The sequence below is a fragment of the Ipomoea nil genome, unplaced genomic scaffold, assembly GCF_001879475.1.
Source record: "Ipomoea nil cultivar Tokyo-kokei standard unplaced genomic scaffold, Asagao_1.1 scaffold1237, whole genome shotgun sequence".
NCBI classification, from domain to species: Eukaryota; Viridiplantae; Streptophyta; class Magnoliopsida; order Solanales; family Convolvulaceae; genus Ipomoea; species Ipomoea nil.
Window position 1 is genome coordinate 2000590 of NW_017617665.1, and position 20845 is coordinate 2021434.

General features: G+C 35.7%; 2 protein-coding genes across 2 annotated transcripts in view; one reads left to right on the plus strand and one right to left on the minus strand.

The window, feature by feature from the left end:
- The window catches only part of LOC109183996 (putative late blight resistance protein homolog R1B-17), a 42747-nt gene extending 40374 nt beyond the window's left edge, over window positions 1–2373 (plus strand). The window contains exons 3-4 of the mRNA XM_019334027.1: window positions 2002–2061; window positions 2176–2373. Of these exons, the coding sequence (XP_019189572.1) occupies window positions 2002–2061; window positions 2176–2226 (111 nt within the window). The 3' untranslated portion in view covers window positions 2227–2373. The remainder of the gene's footprint in view (window positions 1–2001; window positions 2062–2175) is intronic.
- A 2321-nt stretch (window positions 2374–4694) lies between these two features.
- On the minus strand, window positions 4695–5800 carry LOC109183962 (disease resistance RPP13-like protein 4). Its single transcript, XM_019333990.1, has 2 exons — window positions 5069–5800; window positions 4695–4970 (listed from the first exon to the last, which is right to left on the minus strand). The coding sequence occupies exons 1-2, from the start codon at window positions 5798–5800 to the stop codon at window positions 4938–4940; spliced, it is 765 nt and encodes a 254-aa protein (XP_019189535.1). The 3' UTR covers window positions 4695–4937.
- Window positions 5801–20845: the final 15045 nt, after the last annotated feature.

Here is a 20845-nt window from a genome sequence, read left to right on the forward strand (position 1 = left end):
AGGACCAAACATATCGAGGTTGACTGCCACTTTATACGCGAGAAGGTTGCATCCGGAGTCATTGTTACCACATTTGTTGGGTCAAACGATCAACTCGCTGATGTTCTCACCAAATCTCTTCGTGGACCTAGAATTGAATATATTTGTGGCAAGCTGGGAGCTTTTGATTTATACGCTCCAGCTTGAGGGGGAGTGTTGGAATATGAGCAGTGTTAGAATATGAGCAGCCTACACTTATTATTATGCTTTTATTATGCTTTTAAGTCTTTGGGGAGTGGAATAGTTTCAGACCTTTTATGTCCCTTCCCAATACTTGTTATCTTCCTATATAATGTCTTGTAATGTGTTGTTCTTTCGAAGATGGAATAACAAGAAGATAGTTCAGGTTCCTTTTAGTTTACCTTTCAACAAAAAGGAAATAGAATTGTTGGGAATTCTAGATTATAGTGCACTTGTTCTCATGTATAATCAGTTGCCAGAATATTTGAAAGGTTGTTTTCTATATCTAGGAGTCTTTCCAAAGCGCAGTGAGATCCAAGTTAAAATACTTCTTAGGTTATGGATTGCTGAAGGATTTGTGAAGCCATCGAGGAATAAGGAGTTAGAAAGGATTGCTTATTGTTACTTAAAGGACCTCATTGATAGAAGTCTTGTGTTAATAAGCAAACAGACTTTTGATGGCAAAATTAAGACTTGTAGGGTGCACGGTGTCATGCATAACATCTGTTTCAGAGAGGCTCAAAAAGAGGGAATTTTATGTGCAGTAAATACTCGGCAACTCCCAAGGTGGTCATTAAATGCATTTGCAAATTCGTGCCGTTGGTTAAGTTTATGCAATCATAGGTTTGACTATTATGTGTTGTTTAGTTCAAACAACCCTCGCTCCATTTTCTTCTTTCAAGAAAACACTGAAATGTTTGTATCCTTGAAGCTGTTAAGAGTTTTGGCATTTGTTCAATCTTCGTTCCTCCAAAGACTGCCAATGCAGCAATTAGGAGATTTGATATTTTTAAGATATTTATCGGTAACACAATGGTTTGAGGGTCTGAGTGATGTTGTGTCAAGTAATATGAATTTGCAGACACTTATTGTTTCCTGTAGTGAGAGTGAATCACAAGTTGGAGCACCTATTTTCCATTTGCCATCAACAACTTGGGAGTCACCACAGTTAAGGCATCTTGAACTTGGCACTTGCTATGCTGTCAATCCTCCAAGCATGGTAAAAGAGAATTTGCAAACATTATCTTGGGTGGGTCCAACTCATTGCAAAAACAGATTGTATTCCAATTTTCCAAATATAAAAATACTGAAAGTTTTTTATAAAGTAGACTTAGAGGCCAGCCAGATTAGTGGATCTTCCAGCAATTGCTTCATTTTGGATGAGTTGGAATATTTAAAACGGCTTAAGAGTCTAACAGTTTCAGTTTCGGTTGGGTGCATTGTAACCTTTCCTGAAAGGTGTATTTTTCCTTCACAACTGAAGAAGTTGAAGTTGAGTGGTACTAGTCTTTCTTGGTGGGATTTAACAGTAATTGGGAGGTTGGAATGGCTTGAGGTACTAAAGCTTGAAAATGCTTTTGATGAAGAAGTATGGGAAGTAGCTGAAGGAGGATTCTATAGATTAAGATTGCTGGTTCTCAAAGATAAAAAGCTCAAAAGGTTGGAGGCTTACACAGATTCTTTTCCATGTCTTGAGCATCTAGTCCTAAGATGTTGTGAGTGTTTGGAAGAGATCCCTAGCAGTTTTGGCGAAATTTTCTGCTTGAAGTCAATTGAAATGGATAGGTTTAGCCACCGGCCTTCCATTGTTGCTTCTGCTAGGATTATTCAAGAGAAGCTAAGGATTATTCAAGAGATCCCTAGCAGTTTTGAGGTTAGAAAGAAGCTCTGCCTTACTCATTCTTTTTATTAGATTCTGAAGGAAGTTGTTTGCAAAATGTGTTACATACTATTTAATAAATTATTTGTTTTTTGTATTTTGCATTACTTGATGATTCATAGATTAAAATCCAAGGGCAGGGGCCTGAATATATAGAAGATGTTGAAAAGGAAAATTCTGAGGTTAGAAGTTATGTCTCATTCTTAATTTTATTTTTTTCTTGTTTCTTAGATGCATTGACCTTGTGTGCAAAATCTGTTATTATTTGTTTTCCTTAACCTCATTTGTTTTGATAGATAAAAATGGAGGAGGGTGAATCATCAGCAGGGACAGGGGGCAGATGGTAGAGAAAGAAATTGGAGTTGGGAAATTGAAGTCTTACATCCACAAATTAAAGAAAACGAGATTCAGAAATTTGTTAAAGAGGCGCAAGTCCAAAAGTGGCTCTTCCAAGCAGATTTGAGAAGAGCAACATGAGGCCATGAAAGAATTGGTCATAAGTTTGATTTTTGTAATATTCTCTCTGTTAAACCTGTTACAAAAAGGTATTTCTAGTGTGGTTTACCGCACACCTCTCTTGCGTAGTTTTGAAGTTATTACACGAGAGCATGATTTACCTAGTACTTACTCTCAGATAGTGATTATAAGTTCACGAGTTTCTCTCATCACCCAAAAAACAAAACATCCATTAGTTCTCATCTTGATTTCTTTCATCCCTTTTTACATGGAAATCTCAGCTAAAACAATCTACTGTGTTCATTTGGTTTCCAGATTTTACAGCAGCTAGCTAGGTCTTGATCTTGAAAAGAAAACCAATCGCCATGTGACGTGTAAATCAATATCAATCAAGCAGTGCCGCAGTGGCATTGGTTGACAACCCCAACATCTTTTTCAGACTACTATGTGCATGCCCTGCCTGATTCATCGTATTCAGCCTCCTTCATTTCCAAGCATTAAAAAGTAGTGCAAAATAGAGAAACCAAATGAGATTAGGAAACATTTTAATAAGGGAAAATTGTAAAAAAGTCCCTCTATAATATGTCAATTATCAATGTCACCTCTGAATTATGAGTGGTGTAAATGTTGCCCCTCAATTATCAAAATAGTGCACATATATTTACTTTGAACCGAGGGAGGGAAAAAACAAATAAATTACATATTTATTCAGACTTAACGGTGTCGTACACTAACGGGGAACCACATGTCCGTTACAGAGGGGCTATATGTGTCCCATTTGATAATTGAGGAGCAACATTTACACCACTCATAATTCAGAGGTGACATTGATAATTGACATATTATAGATGGATAATTTTTTTACAATTTTCCCTTTTAATAAATAAAGAAAGAGAAAACAAAAAAAAAAAAAAAAAGAGGATAATTTTTTTACAATTTTCCCTTTTAATAAATAAAGAAAGAGAAAACAAAAAACAAAAAAAAAAAAGAAGAAAGATTAAGAATGAATTCTAACCTCAGAGCTGAGTTTGCCTTTTCAAATTTGCCAACCCCAACATCTTCTTCACACTCTACAATATACCCCCATTCACGAAAGAGTATTTATCAAACTGATTTTTTTATTTACAGCTTCAACAAGAAAGAATCTTAGAAAGATTAGTCCTGCTCAATCTTAACACTTTTATCTCTAAGGACCACACTAATAAGCCCTGGCAACTTGCTAATTTCCATCAAATCTGTCTTAGAAAGATCAGTTCCTCTCAAGCTAAACTTCTTCAATTGTGAAGGAAACATAAACCATTCAGTAAGGGTCACAGTCCAACCTGCCAAAACTGAAACTGTTAGCCTTTCGAGCTGTTCTAAATAGTACTAGTATATGTTATCCAAAATGATGGAATTTTTGGAAGATCCATGAGTGTGGCTTGGCTGTATATCATCTTTATAGAAAATTTTCAATTTTATCAAGTCTGGAAAACTTTGATACACTTCCATCCCACAATGAGTTGGACTCACCCAAGATAGTGTTTGCAATTTCACTTTAATATTGCATGGAGGATCTACCGTACCGTATACATATCTCCAAGTTCAAGGTGTCTCAACAGTGGTAACTCCCAAATTTTGGATGGCAAATGGATAGTAGGAGCTCCAATTTGTGGTCCATCACTATAAACAATAAGTGTATGCAAATTTGGGATGATTGACACTATATTGCCCAACCCCTCAAACCTTTGAGTTATAGATAGGTATCTCAAAAACACTAAATCACCTAAATGCATTGACACTCTTTGGAGGAATGGAGGCGGAACAAAGGCCAAAACTCTTAGGAGCTTGAAAGGAACAAAAGTTTTAGGATCATCACTAAAGAAGAAAATCGAGCGGGGGTTGTTAGTACTAAACAACACATAATAGTCAAAACTATGTTTGCATAAACTTAACCAACGACTCGATTTTGCAAACTCACTTAATGGCAATTCTGAATGTTGTAGAGTATTTACTGCACAGAAAATACCCTCTCTTTGAGCTTCTCCAACACAAAAACAATGCAAGGCACTATGCATTCTACAACTCCTAATTTTGCCGTTAGAACCCCGGTTGCATACTAGAACAAGACTTCTATCAATAAGTTCTTGTAAATATGCATAACATTGATTTTCTAACTTTTTAAGCTCCAATGGCTTCAAATATCCCTCAGCAATCCAAAGCCCAATAAGCTTTTTAACTAGGATTTTTGTTCGTTTTGGAAAGATTCCAAGATATAGAAAGCACACTTTTAAACCTTGCGACAACTGATTGTAATCAAACATGAGAGCACTACGATCCAAAATCCCCAATGACTCTATTTCTTTTTTAATTAGTCTTCTCCCACTCCCTTAATATGTTGTTGCATTTAGATAAGCGCTCAGCAACGGTAACAATTGACAATGGTAGTCCATCACATATCTCTACAATATCCCTCCTTATGTTTTCAAATTGTGACATACGCTCTTTAGGTGAAAGGATATTGCAAAATAAATCCCAACTTTCATTTGGATCTAGCAAAATCATTTTATGGATATAGTTATACCTATAGAAGAAGCTATCATTGAAATTCAGATTGAAGTGCCTAGTAGTAAGCAATATGCGACTTCCAGAAGTACTGTATGGAAAGCATCTTCGAATATCGTTCCAAAGTCGATTATCCTGAATGTTATCCAATACAATTAGACACTTTCTATAAAGCAAATGTCCCCTTACCCGCTCTTCCAGTTCTTCATCAGGAGCACTTTCCTCTTCTGCAGGTGAAATTGATCGCAGGAGGAGATTTAGTATATGGGTCTTGTTGTATTGTTGAGACATAGTAATCCAACTACGCACGTTGAAATGATTTTCAACTTTTGGATCATTAAAGATACTTTTAGCTAAAGTTGTCTTTCCTATGCCCACCATCCCAAAAATTGAGATTATTTTTAGATTGGAGCCCCACATGAGCTGGTTGATTATCCTTGTACGATCACCATGACGACCCACAAGCTCCAAAGAGCGGCGTGAGGATCCATTCTCAGACTGGGATAATGCATGTTTTAGCCAATGAATCGGTGGTTGAGTTTCATCATCTTCACTGCTAATGCTGTTGATAGTATTCAACAACACTGCTGCTTTTCCTGCTGCTTCTTGCAAGGTTTGATGGAGTTCTTGGAGAGCTTTTTCCTGATACTCTCTGTCTTTGGCCAGAAGAAAGTTGCTTAGTTGTATTTCGATGTCGTCTTCAGCTTTGAGCACAAAGTCTCTGATTTTGAATTCCAAATCATTGATTGCAGCAACACTACTACCCCCATCACTGGATTCCTGTAGAAAGGCTTGCAAAGAAGAAAGGTGGGTAAAGAAAGATTTGATTGGTGCTTGATCACGAAGAGACACCCTTGGGGTGTGTTGCAGAAATTCAAGCTCAATTGTGGAGATGACAGAAGTTAGAGCAACACAAGCCATCTGTGTTGTGTGTTTGTTAATTTGTATAAAAGAATGCAAATGCAAATGGTTTTCAAGTGGAAGCTAAGATCAGAGGGTTGTGATATAATAATATTAGTGGACTTTAAACAAAGCAATCCACCGACCACATTATCTGAGGACAACTCCAGCTAAATTGGTGGGACTGTTAGTTTGATAACAACAATGTTCCAAGTTTGACTTTTAATAGAAGCGACGGCCTATTAATTTTTTTAATTTAAATCAGCCAACTATAGATAATTTAGACTGGTTTACTTCATTGTAATCATTTGTCGGCTAGGTCACAAGGACACAAGGTGACAAGATTTACTCTGTACACACTATCAGGTACTGATTGCGAGTTTCCTACGTCACTGCAAAAAAAAAAAAAAAAAAAAAAAAAGTAATAGTACTTCTGTTTGTAAAAAGTAAGTGAAATTTAAACAAAACCGGCTGAAATAAATAAATCGACATACCACATTATTCATGGCGAAGATTCAGCTGCCTGCCGTGTTAGCTTAGCTAATACGAGTTGAAATCTCACAATTATTATTATTAAATCATTAATTTTTAATAATTGCCAAACAGCGTGCTCATTATTTAATAAGTCAACTATGATATATAACACAATTCAAGTTTAATACGAAGTAATAAATAGGAAAATACTTGTTGTACTCCCATTTTAAACTCCTAACTTGTATTCCCTCTCACATGTTCTTGATGTAAGCATTTTGCCACCTCACGGAGTATAAATGAGAGAGTAGAATTTTGAGAGTCTATGTAGTAGAGCTCTAATAAATAATTCACTAGCGATCATTAATAAAAACAACAAGTGTTTGCAAATTCAAATTAGTTGACACGATATTATTGAAACCCACAAATCATTGTGTTACATATGAATATCTCAGAAAAAAATTAAATTTTCTGTAAAGTTATTCCCATCAAACATATTTATTAAGAATATTTTTTCGAGAGTTTAATTGATGATGGGAAAGTGCAAACGGCCTCTAAAATCTAAATGCATCGGCTGCACTATTTGGAAGAATGAAGATGGAACCAATGTAATGCCACTCTTAACAGCTTGAAGAGTACAAAATTTTTAAGATTTTCTTGAAAGAAGGAAATGGAGCAAATATTGCTTGAACTAAACAACATATAATAGTCAAAACTATGTTTGCATACACTAAACTAACGACACAAATTTACAAATGCATTTAATAACTTCTTCCAATCAAATGATCTTGCAAATGTCAAACCTAGCTAATACATGTTTTGAGGCATTGCAGGATATATATGAGGCCAAAAATGGAGAATTAGAGCAGTTTTCAGAAATATACTTTGCCTTGAAAATCAATATATTCCCAACATCTTTTTCGGACTACTATGTGCCCTGCCTGATTCATCATATTCAGCCTCCTTCATTTCCAAGCATTAAAAAGTAAGCAAAATACAGAAACCAAATGAGATTAGGAAAAATTTTAATTAAAAAAAAATAATATGAATGAATTCTAACCTCAGAATTTGCCTTTTCAAATTTGCCAACCCCAACATCTTCTACACACTCTACTATATACCCTCATTCATCAATTTTGATCTATGAAAAAATGATGCAAAATACAGAAAAAAAAAATAAAAATTAAGCAGTAACAGATTTGCAATGTTCAACATCTAATAACAAAGAATGATGAAGCCAGATGGAGCTTCTAACCTCAAATTTTGCTTTTCCAAAATTTTTATTTAGCTTCTCTTGAATATCCTTGGACCTTGGCAGAAGTGACAATGGAAGGGCGGCTGCACCTATCCAACTCAATTCACTTCAACCACAAAATTTCTCCAAAATTGCTTGGAATTGAATCTCTTCCAAATAATATAATGACAACATCTTAGAACTAGGTGCTCAAGACAAGCATAGAAAGAATATATGTGTAAGCCTCCGACCTCTTGAGTAACCAATTAGATGAAATTTTAAAACACTTTGAAATGTTATTAAAATATTTATGACAAAATATAAAACATAATCAATTAAATAAAATAGTTTGACTAAAAAAAGACATTATATTCATAATATAAATATTTTAATTTCAATTTTCTTTTAATTAGATCAACTTTAAATTTTTCTAAATTAATTAGAATACTATGAAATATAATATAAACTTGTGAACTATATTAACTAAATTATTCACAAAAGAAGTAGACTTTAAAAAACATTTAATTTATAGCTAAAATATACAAAAGTGCTGCTAGTGGTATTCAATCACATGACATTTCATGTCATGACCAAGGTTGAAACCAAGTTACTCTAAGTCCTTAGCAATTAATTTATACATAAATATTGATTTTATACATATTTTACTGCTATATGTGTATGTATATACATATACATATATAAAAGGAGGTGGAGAGGGGTGAGGGTGAGGGTGGTCAACTGTCCCCATTGTTCCCATTGTAGATCCGATTATGGTTCATGGGACATTTGGTTAGTAGTGGAGCCAGAAACAATATTGATGAGTGACAAGTGAAAAATTTAAGCATTTTTATAAATTAAAATCTAATTTTGTTACTGTGAGATATTATTATTATTATTATTATTTTGAAAGTAAACCAGAAAACCTTCATTAAAAGCGCGTAATAATTCGGAAATACAACTAGGTAGGATTTGGAGCCACACCTCCAAGCCAGCTAAGGAACCGGTCGCCCGAGCTAATTCGTGAGCTACACGATTCGCTGATCTCCTGACATAGGATACACACACATTCCCTATGTCACTAGCAATCACCCGACATTGCTTCACAATAAGACCAACATAAGAAAAATCAATAGACTGAGAATTAAAAGCGTTACAGAAATTTAAACAATCAGATTCTAGGATGATGTTATTCAGACTTTGTTCCTTCAACCAAGTTAGTGCCTCTTTAGCCGCAAGAGCTTCGGCCACGAACGGATCACGCTCTCCGTCTAGATGCCCCTTCTTTGCCGCAATGAAACAACCAACGTGGTCGCGTACAACCACACCGAAGCCAGCTCCATCCTCGAACATGGCTGCGTCTACGTTACACTTCAAAGAACCTGTTGGCGGTGGTGTCCACTGCTCTCGGATCCTGGGCTTATCCAACGTGCTCCTCGACTGACTGTATGCCGCTCTCCATGCACATCGTAGCAGGCTCATCAGGTGCTGCGACGTTGTTACTGATGGAGTCATACTATGTCATACTGCGTCGTTACGTGCCTACCAGATTGTCCAGAAAATTGAGGCCAGTTTCACCGCATCATCAGCCAATTGACTGCCCAGAATATGATCCATGAAAGCGAGAAACCCCCTACCTTGCAGTACATCTTCGTTCTCCCGCAGCTACTTCGTGAAATCACACTCACAGAAGAGATGCTCCATTGATTCCGTAACATATCCACAGATGGGGCAGCCCCCTCCAATCCACACCCTTTTCGAGCGCAAATTATCCCGTACCGGTAGCACTCAACAAGCACATCTCCATAGGAAATTTTTCACTTTGGGTGGAGTTGGTAATGCCCATAATGCCTTCCATGCGTGGAATTCAGTGTCTACTGCCGGCTGCAATCTCTCGCAAGAGAGTAAGCGGTAGCCATTCTGCACAGTGTACCTACCCCGCAAATCTCCGGGCCATCTCCAGCAATCTTTAAGATGAGCGTTCACTGGAGTGGCTAGGATCCTGGGAATGTCGCCAGTATGGAAGATATCACGTAAAATATCGCCATCCCAACGACCTTGCTCATTTAGTAGGCCATTAACAGTTGCATGCCGCAGTTCCTACACACACGGTGTGATTAAAGGTTTGCTTGAAGCATCCGCTAGCCAGTTCCACCCCCAGATCTTGGTATCCGCCCAATCGCCAATTCGTCTTGCAATGCCTTGTCCTAAAACAGCCCTCCCGGCCATTATGCTCCGCCATATAAAGCTGGGGTTCCCTCCTATCTGAGCCTCCATGAAATCCACGGTAAAGAAATACTTTGCCTCAAAAAGCGACTTACCAACGAGTCAGGCTGAGTTAGCAATCGCCACCCTTGCTTGGCCAATAATGCAATGTTAAAGTCATGCAGCTTCTTGAAACCTAACCCTCCCATCGCCTTCGGTTTACACAATCTGTCCCAGGACAACCAATGAATCCCCCGACTCCCATTACCACCGCCTCCCACCAATAACGATTGAACATTTTTTCTCAAAGTAACAACAATAATAGTATTTGCATTGACCAGGAACAACGAAAACTCCATATGAGATCTGGAAGGGAAAGAAGCCAAATTTGAAATATTTTCATGTGTTTGGGACTAAGTGTTATGTGCTGGCTGATAGAGAACAAAGAGGGAAGTTCGAACCCAAAAGTGATGAGAGCATCTTTCTTGGGTACTCTCCGAACAGTCGTGCCTACAGAGTCTACAACAAGAGGACTCAGTCTGTGATGGAGTCAGTAAACGTGGTTATCGATGACAATCCGGAAGAATCAGTAGACTCAACAGTGATAGAGTCTTCTCTGAGCGAGTCAGATGCAAGTAACAACAACAGTCAGCTCAAACCACAAGAATCGTCAGACGAAGATCAAGAAAGTTCGGAACATGAGATAGATCTCATAAATGATGTTGGTAAAGACAAACCCACCAGAACTCAGAAAAACCATCCATCAGATAACATTATAGGAGATCCATCAGATGGGATGAAGACTAGGAGCAGAATAAGAAATAATCTGACAGAAATATCTGGATCTGCTTGCTATACCTCAAAGATAGAACCCAAAAATGTCAAAGAAGCTTTACAGGATGATCTGTGGATCAAGGCAATGCAGGAGGAGCTACATCAGTTTGAGCGGAATCATGTTTGGAATCTTGTACCAAGACTTGATGGTGTCAACGTAATTGGAACGAAGTGGATCTTTAAAAATAAAACTGATGAAGCAGGGAATATAGCCAGAAACAAAGCTCGGTTGGTGGCTCAAGGTTATACACAGATTGAAGGGATTGACTATGACGAGACTTTTGCTCCTGTAGCTAGACTCGAGTCAATCAGAATCTTGTTGGCTGTCTCATGCATTTTGGGATTTACATTATATCAGATGGATGTCAAGACAGCATTTCTGAATGGGTATCTCCATGAAGATATCTATGTGGCTCAACCTAAAGGTTTTGAAGATCCAGAACACCCTTCTTATGTCTATAAGCTTCGAAAAGCTCTCTATGGCCTTAAACAAGCTCCACGGGCCTGGTATGAATGACTGACACAGTATTTGCTCCAGCATGGGTATAAACGCGGAAGTGTTGACAAAACTCTGTTTGTAAAAACTACTGGAAGTCATGTAACCATAGCCCAAACCTATGTTGATGACATTGTGTTTGGATCAACCCTGCAGAAATACACTGATGAGTTGGTAAAAGTGATGGAGGAAGAGTTTGAAATGTCCATGGTTGGTCAACTGACATACTTCCTAGGTCTACAGGTCAAGCAAAGTTCTGAAGGATATTTTATTTCGCAAGAGAAGTATGCTAAGAATCTTGTCAGAAAGTTTGATCTGGAATCATGCAAATCATCCAGAACACCTATCTCCACCTCTACAAAAGTATCGAAAGATGAAACTGGTCTATCAGTGGATAACACAGTCTATCGTAGCTTGATAGGCAGTCTGCTGTATCTAACAGCCAGTCGACCAGACATAATGTTCAGTGTTGGAATCTGTGCAAGGTATCAATCTGACCCAAAGGAATCACATCTGATAGCTGCAAAACGCATTCTAAAATACGTTAAAGGAACAATACAGTATGGACTCTGGTATTCCAAGGACAATGAACTGAATCTGGTTGCATACTGTGATGCTGATTGGGCAGGGAATATTGATGATCGGAAAAGTACTTCTGGAGGATGTTTCTTCGTTGGTAAGAACTTAGTATCATGGTTAAGTAAGAAACAGAACTCAATCTCACTAAGCACTGCAGAGGCAGAATACATAGCTGCAGGTGGTTGCTGTACTCAGTTGGTTTGGATGAAACAGATGCTTCTGGATTATGGTCTGACTCAAGGAACAATGACACTATTCTGTGACAATGTCAGTGCTATTAACATCTCCAAGAATCCGGTTCAACATTCCAGAACGAAGCATATTGACATCAGACATCACTACATCAGAGACCTGGTTGAAGCCACGGAAATTGAATTAGAATATATTCAGACAGACAAACAACTGGCGGACATTCTGGCCAAGCCATTGGATGCTAATCGTTTTGAAATTCTCAGGTCTGCTCTGGGATTTTGCAGAATTGACTGATTAAAGCAAGTCGGTCTGTCAGAGAGGAGTTGGTATATACGGGTCAGTGTTATGATTTGACTTTTCCTAAAAGACTCCTCTCTATTTATGTTAAGAAGATTATTTAACCATATACTTCTCAGAGATATCTTAAAAGATATTAATTCTTTTTCGAATTTCAAATTTTCCTTGGGTTCCGTTTCCTTCCTAAAAAGGAGCTGTACCGTTGTGTCAATCAATCGCGTCTGCATGATATTTGACAAGCCGCATTAATTAGGGTTCATCACCTTTGAGCCTATATGATACCGGGTCAAGAAGAACATCTCATCCTTGAACACCTCAGCTCTCAACCTTCTATCTCTCTTGCAAATCTGCCTTCAGTGATCTGCTCTTCTCCTCGCACATAACCTTCAATGGCAGACCCTGTAAGAAACATCATTATCAAGCTTGGAAGCAAGACACATTCTCCAGAGGTGGCTCTTAAACACTTTCAGACGCTGCTGCAGTTTGCGATGAAGAAGAAGCTCAAACTTGATCCTCTACTTCGTGACGAGATTTTAGTAACTGTGATGACCTATTACCCAGAATTTTATGCAGAATGGTCTGAAGATGATGCGACTGAACTGCTTATGATGGTTTCTGAAGCCAGTGATGAAGTTTCTCTAGTATATATTCCAGAACCCTTGGATGGAAATCGGGCCGGGGCATTCCTTCAATACTTTGCACATCGAGCCCTAGAATTGGTTGAGGCCTCTCGAAGGCAAGCGGAGGTGCAACCTCTGTATCTCGCAGCTGCTCAAAAAGAGGCAACACACAGACAGGAGATCCTCCGAAACAGGTCAAACTTTTCTGAAACTCCTATTGAAATTTCACCAGATAAACCTGATGTTCCTGCTACCCCTTCTTGTGTGCCTGTTAGTTCTGGAAATTTAACTGCTTTGGATTCCGAAAAGCCTCTTGTGAATGTTGAATCTTTATCTCTGCCTTTGAGTGAATCTGTTGGTATGAAAACTGATGTCTTGCATGTGCCTGATGAGAAAGCAAAGTCCTCTGATGAGCTAAATCCACTGAGTTTAGTCGTTTATTCTTCTGATCATATTGCTCTGCCTCCTGCTGAGAATGTTGATGTCTCTAAAGAAACTTGCTCTGCTGTTGATACTCCTGTTTTACCTGCTACTGTTGAAACTGTTGATTTATCAAGCCCCCACAAGTCTGAGAAAACAGGTGGAATTCCTGTTTACACTGCAACATCTTTAGGAGAGAGTCTGGAACATGTGCGACACTTTGCTGGGCTACCATCTGATACCATCTCTCAACCATATCGAGTGATTCATCCTTCCGAATCCTCCAGTGAAGATGATAAAATACTGGCTGAAGTGTATGGATCTCAAATACTAGCTGAAGTGTATGTCCACTGAGTTTACTTAAAATGAGGAATTGCAAAATTACAGAAACAATGATCAAATGAGTTGAAGAATCAAGTGACATAAAACTTGCCTATGGGCTAAAGTTTTATTCAATAAGATTCATTACAACGTAACCATTATGATAAAACTTAAGAAATCATGTGCCTTTTCTTAATCCCTGTGGGCAAATTAAGAAATATGATCTAAAGTTTACATCATAAAATTAAACTTTATGATAGAATTAGAAATCATTATTTACAAATAAATTGATTTATTTCTATCATCACTGATAAAACTACTAAACTACATTTCGATACATAATTGTTTGTGGGCTAAATTATGACCGTAGTCCAGTATTTCATCCTGATTAATTATACAAATATAACGAAATTGTCTGTGGGCTAAATTTCATCATATTACATACAATTAATCACAAATGATATGTCCAAAACTTTATGTGATCAAAATAAACCGCTTAATATATAATTTTAACAGATTAAGGATGATGTGGCTACTCCCAAACCAAATTAAAATTATAAGATCACTAGACAATTATCAATTCCTTGCATAACCTATATAGTTTTAACTGATTAAGGATGTTGTGGCTACTCCCTAATCAAATTAAAAATTATAAGATCATAACTTAATAATCTTAAATGTAGTTGAATATGATGTAGTTATTCCTTAATTAACCAAGATTGAAAACTTAAGAGACTTCAATAAATTAAAGATGCTATGGCTATTCTTTAATGAACCAAAATCAAATCACATTGGCAAGGAATACTTAAAATTTTGACAAACAGATTATACCAGATTGTGATGGGAAAATCTAAATATACTCTAGGAAATGTGGTTAGAGACTAAGTCTCACCGAAAACCAACTTCTTAGGTAGAGTATCAAATTAAGGAGACTATTGGCACAAAATGTTCTTAAGTCATGGCCATTAAAACTAGTATGCCTCCCCGATTCATATACTTAACGTATAACTGTTTGGGGGTATGAACCGGAAAAAACTGTAGGATATAATCCAAAAACTGTATGGTTCACCTATGATTAAAGCTTCAATTGTTGAACTAAATTAACGGACTAAACGTGCTTAAATTCAGGCACTACCGCAACTAAAGTTTATGCGTAAGTCCAACTTAATAAGGAACTAATATAATTCTATCCTAAAGTATGCATTGCTAAAGGCATAATAAATTTGCATAATTTAAAACAAAATATTATGCTTAGGACAAGTATGCACAAAATTAAACATTAAACTCATATATTCCAAAGTACTAATATGAACCCAAACCAAAAATACCCAACATTGAATAATGAAATAATGGATAAATATTTTGAAAGATTCAGACTGTAAGCCCATGACAAAATGTTTTAATGCATAAAATCAAACTTGTGAGAAATAGATTGAATTTACAAATTCAAACAATATCAATCCAAAAGTATAACGGTCATTTGTAAATTAAAGTCTTACAAATCTTAATTGCATAATTAAACTTAATATTATGTACTTAATGTGATTGAATGCATAAAACTATGTAAAGAGTATAAACCAACTAAAGAGCATGAATTTAGAACAAATATTCATTTATTCATACTTAACCAAATATGGGCAATAAGAACTAAAATCATAATTCAAAGAACTAAATAAATTATGGAATTAATGACAATAGTCAATTGCCTAGAAAATATATATGTTTTTACAAAAAAAAATTGATTCGAAATCACTCTCCATAACCCAGTTAATAATAATATTATTATTATTATTAATGGCAAAGTTGCAAATACCCAAAATCGCAATAAATAACCATAATAATATTACCACATTAAGTAGGAGACTAAATATGAAAAAATAATGGTAAAACCGCTAACATCTATAAACGTTTTCGGATATAATTTTGAAAACTTAACAAAATTTGAAGTCCGAAAAACTTTAATGTCAAGAAAATTATTTTCTGTACTGAAATATTGTCACATAAATTTATTTGGAAACAGTTAAAGATGCATAACTGAATACCATAACTGTATTAATGTCATCATTAATTAATTATTAATAGTAATAAGTAACATTATAATCACTATTAACATTAATAATAACAACAAATCAAAGTATGGTGCATGGTGATGCACATTTTAATGTCTCTATTTTTCTAAAGATAAAAATATGTGACTAGTCCAAATCAGCGGTTAACTGTAACTATAGCATTAATTATCAATAATAACCATAAAAGATAATTAATGACTTACCTTAATGATGCAAACCGCATCTGCCCATTGCGCTAACAACGATGATGATCCGCAAGAGAAGAAAAAATTTCAGAATTCTCCACATATTCACTGTCGGTGTCAATACACTCGATGTATCGTCCAATGGCGCATTTGATAGGACTTAATTACCAACATTAATGGCACGTTTGGTTCATGGAATAAATTTGGAGGGAATAGGAATGTTATTCCATAGGGAATGGAATAGGTAAGGAATATAATAGGAATTCTATACTGTTGTTTGGTTCGCTGAAGGAATAGACATTGGGAACTGTATTCCAATGTTTGGTTGGTTAAGGAATAGGAATACAATATATGTTTAAAAGACATAAATGCCCTTGTACAAAAAATATTATTATTATTATTATTATTATTATTATTATTATTATTATTATTATTATTATTATTATTATTATTATTATTATTATTATTATTATTATTATTATTATTAGGCATCAATTAATCATCATTCCATAATCAACTAGTAATTAATATATTATCATGATCATCATCATGATCATATCAAGTCAACTTCCTGGTAATCAACATATCACCATTATTCCTTAGCTTATCAATAATATTAAAATAATGATATGTAAATTATGAAACAAAATGGTCATATAAATAACAAAATTTTTTAAACAATATTTAACAATATTCAGAAGAAGCATAACATATGTTATTTTTAACAAAATATTCAAACCAATCCAATGAAAGTTACAATGCTCATAAAATATAACTATGAAGCAGAATGATTAATTGATAGCATGTCGATTCATCCTAAGTTGAGATATGCATTTTTCATCACACGAATACACCATTCATAACATATATTCTCGAGACCCTAAAGTATTAATAATATAAGATTTCACTCGTTTTTTATTAGAACACAAAATTGTCAACGTAGACATCAGCATTATAAACAATAAACTCACAGAAGCACACATATCCCACCACACACGCAACACAGCTACACATCTTTTTCTTCTTTCAGTAAGAATCTAGCATTAGTGATTTGAGATCCATGAACACATAACGAAGCATAGTGTTAGATAGTTGTACTTGTTTCCCTTTATGCTCTGTAAGGAATGGAACTTATTATGAATGTTATAAAATTTTACGTTTTGCAGGGTAACAGGGTAAATTTTAACCATGTCAAAGAATCTCAAATAGCAATTCCTGGTTACCAGGAAAGTGAAGATACAACTAGACTGAACAGTGCCGTGGCCTCAGAATATGAATCAGGTTTTTTATGGCTTAGGAAGAGTTACGGGGCGTCAAGGGGGGAATGTGCATTTGCTTGAAACAGTTTCTCAATAACAATTTTACGCTTTTGAGTTCGCATAGAGCCTTTGATTAAGCCGTGCTTAAAATTGGGTTGGTGTGCATAACACATCAAAACAAGCCCCTTCTCTTCATCTTCTTTAGCCTCTTCTTCTGGGGTTTTAGTCTTGGTTTCTTTATTCACAGTATCAGTCTCTTTGCTAGCATTAGTCTTCGTTTCTTTATTCATAGTATCAGTCTCTTTGCTAGCATTAGGCTTCGTTTCTTTATCAACAGTATTAGTTTCTTTGCTAGCATTAGTCTTTGTTTCTTTATTCACAGTATCAGTCTCTTTGCTAGCATTAGTTTTGGTTTATTTATCAACAGTATCAGTCTCTTTGCTAGCATTAGGCTTCGTTTCTTTATCAACAATATCAGTCTCTTTGCTAGCATTAGTCTTTATTTATTCATAGTCTGTATAGAGTTTGGCTCTTACTTGAAGATTCTTTAAAATTAATAAAGTTAATTCTATTTTTTGTCCTAAATTTATATGTGTCAGTCCACTTTTAATTAATATTTATTTATTAAAACATCTCATTTGATCTTAGTATTATTGTGACATGAACATTTTTGGTCATCAGCCAACAAAATCGTTGAAATACCGTTAAAAACATAAGGACATTTTTTATATATATTTTTTATATACAAAGTGGGGTGACCCTTTTTTTTTTTTTTTTCGAAAAAAAAATCATAATTGAAGGTCAAAATGCCCTTGTATTTTACAGAATTTAAATGATTTTGTTAATAGAGGACAAAGAATAGTTATGCCACAATAATATTAGGACCAAAGAGCGATATTCTGAAAAATGATTAAAAGTGAATTACCTCTTATAAATCCAGGACTATGACTAAAAATGAAATTAACTCAAATAAATAATATGAGTTTATTTAACTAACTCTTAGTAAGAACACTCTCCAAAAATATCTTTGATTGTAGATGGTAGGACAATTTGTGAAGAATGCAATCTTAAAGATTCGGTCCATACCTTCCAAAACAGATTCGCTGATTTTCTTTCCAAAACTGTCTTCTCAAACCGCGTTCAGCATTTGGGAAACATCTTCCTTTATCAGATCTTCAGTGTCAGTGCGTCTGTTGATGAACCTGATCAATCAGCCTTCTGTAAAAATAAACAGACACCAAGCTAAACCCTATCTTAGTTTGCCATAATAATATTGCCAATTATATGTTGGGGTTTCTTTGGAGAAAGTAAAAACACTAACAAACTCCACCTTTGGCTATTATTTGGCAAAACAACTCGACTAATATAAAACAATAAACTAGGGATAAAAAGGAAGATAACTGTCGCATAAAGGACATAAGCCTGAAATACAACCCATAAAGAAATAACAACACACAAGTCGTGCTGGACAAAAACAAGTAGTAACATTCTTCACAAAGCAGGAGGTCATCACAAACACACGCCCAGACAAGGCCAGAAGATACGAAGTCCTACAAAAACACACAAAAACTCCCCCTGAGTTTAGGCACTCCCCCTTTTTGCCAAAGATAGACAAAGGAACATTTAAGCATTCGAGGGACCTTCACTGTCAGACTTCACATTCTCAGCAGCATCAGACTCAGTCAAGCTCAGACGAAGCAGAACAGTCGCAAGTTCAGTACGGGCTGCATTGAGTTGCTTCGCGATAATGCCATTAACAGTTTCAAGCTTAGACACCCGAGCCTTCAGACGGAGAGATAGCTGAACATCCTTCGCATGTGGCGAGTCGTCAACAGGAGTATCAGCATCAGATGATGGAGGAGCATTAACAGGTGTAACATCTCGGATGTGCTTGCCATTCAAGAGGCGTGGATCAACAGTATATAGCAGAGTTGGACTGATAATCTCACTTGGTATTGGTACTAGGCCCCGCGTCGTCAGAATTCCAAATATGAGATTAGGATAACGCAATCTTACCTTCTGTTCCCTCGGATGAATCAATGTGAGGAAATGTTAGAAGATCCACTTCCCCAGATCAATGGACATTTTGGTGCCAATAGGAACAGGAGAGAGCCAGTTGCTTGATACTTCACTGTACTGTCAATAGTCCGTTTGAGAAGTGAATGATTCGTTACTACACAGAAATGGGTAATAACGTATAGGCGATCCTTGAAGCTGTAAAACTATGGACATAAAAGTTATATACCTCTGATCTGGACTCCATGATACTCAATGATGTTTAAAAAAAGCTATGGCATAATTTTAACACTCTTGCTCACCTTTGGAGGAAAATCTGTTAATCAAGAAATTATGGAATTTAAAGTTGAGCTGGAGAAACAAGTCATTTCCTTACCCATTTCACATATTTCTTGATAAAGAATTTGTTCAAACATGGGTAAGATTTTTATCATCATTTTTAATATAATTTTATAAAATTAATCATATTGTAGTTATGTTGAGTACTTTTATATTTATATTCATATATTTTTGAAATGTAGTTTCAACAAGCTGCTTATCACAAAAAGGATATTGTTCTAGTGCGTTCGGAATAGGCAGATTGTGTATCAATTATATAGAGTAGGTACTATGGACCTTTTTCTTTTATTATTTCAAATAGTTTTATAAAATTCATCATATTGTGGTTATGTTGAGTACGTACTAATATATTTACTAACTTTTTACATATAGTTCCAACAAGTTGATTACGACAAAACGGTTATTGATCTGGTGCGTTATGAATAGGCATATACTGTATCAAGTTATATAGAATAGGCATGATTTTGATGATTAGAACTTTGTGAACATTTAGATTTGGTTCTTGAAATTGTTTTTTGAAATATTATGACATGGATGGTGATTGGATTGGAATTGGTCATTGAAGTATTTAGACTTGATAATCAATTCTTTTGTATTTTGAACCTTAGCTTGTGCAAAATTGTGTGACTACACTTGGTGATGGTGATTGGATAAATTGTTTTTTATATATGATTATGTTTAAAATCTAAGCAGGTTAAAAACAACGTTTCAAAACCGTTGTCTTACATATATCAGACAACGGTTAAAAACCGTTGTCTATTCTTCAAATTATCGAGAACACAACAGGTTTCGACAACACACAATAGATAACGGTTAAAAACTGTTGTCTTTTCTACAAAAGACAACTGTTTAAAACCGTTGTCTATGGGCGTGACTTTTTACAACTGCGGTTTCAACAACACTCAATAGACAACGATTTTTAACCATTGTCTTTTTGAAAAGACAACAGTTAAAAATCGTTGTGTATGTGCATGACTTTTAAAAAAACACCGGTTTCAACAACACTCAATAGACAACGGTTCAAAAACCGTTTTTTTTTCTAGAGAAGACGACAGTTAAAAAACCGTTGTCTATGAGCGTGACTTTTAACAACACCGGTTTCAACAACACTCAATAGACAACGGTTCAAAAACCGTTGTCTGTTTGCGTGACTTTTAACAACACCGATTTTAACAACACTCAATAGACAATGGTTCAAAAATCGTTGTCTATGTGCGTGACTTTTAACAACACCGGTTTCAACAACACTTAATAGTCAACAGTTCAAAAACCATTGTTGTTTCTTGAAAAGACAACAGTTAAAAACCGTTGTCTATGCGCGGGACTTGCAACAACACTGGCTTCAACAACAGAAATTTTACCCCTGCGACAACGGTGAAAAACCGTTGTCCATGTACTTTTTTCTTGTAGTAAAGTCCCGGTCCTTTGTTTTGCTTGTCTATTTTGTTATTTGTTAAATCATGTCAAACCAACTCATTAACGATAGATCTATCTTATAAAAGAATAGTTTTAGCTTGTGCTTAACTCCACTT

Coding starts and splice junctions, on each gene's coding strand:
- LOC109183962 (XM_019333990.1), bottom strand. CDS start 5,800: ATGGCTTGTGTTGCTCTAACTTCTGTCATCTCCACAATTGAGCTTGAA. Junction 4,971..5,068: donor ATGAAGAACTGGAAGAGCGG/GTAAGGGGACAT, acceptor CTTTCCATACAG/TACTTCTGGAAGTCGCATAT.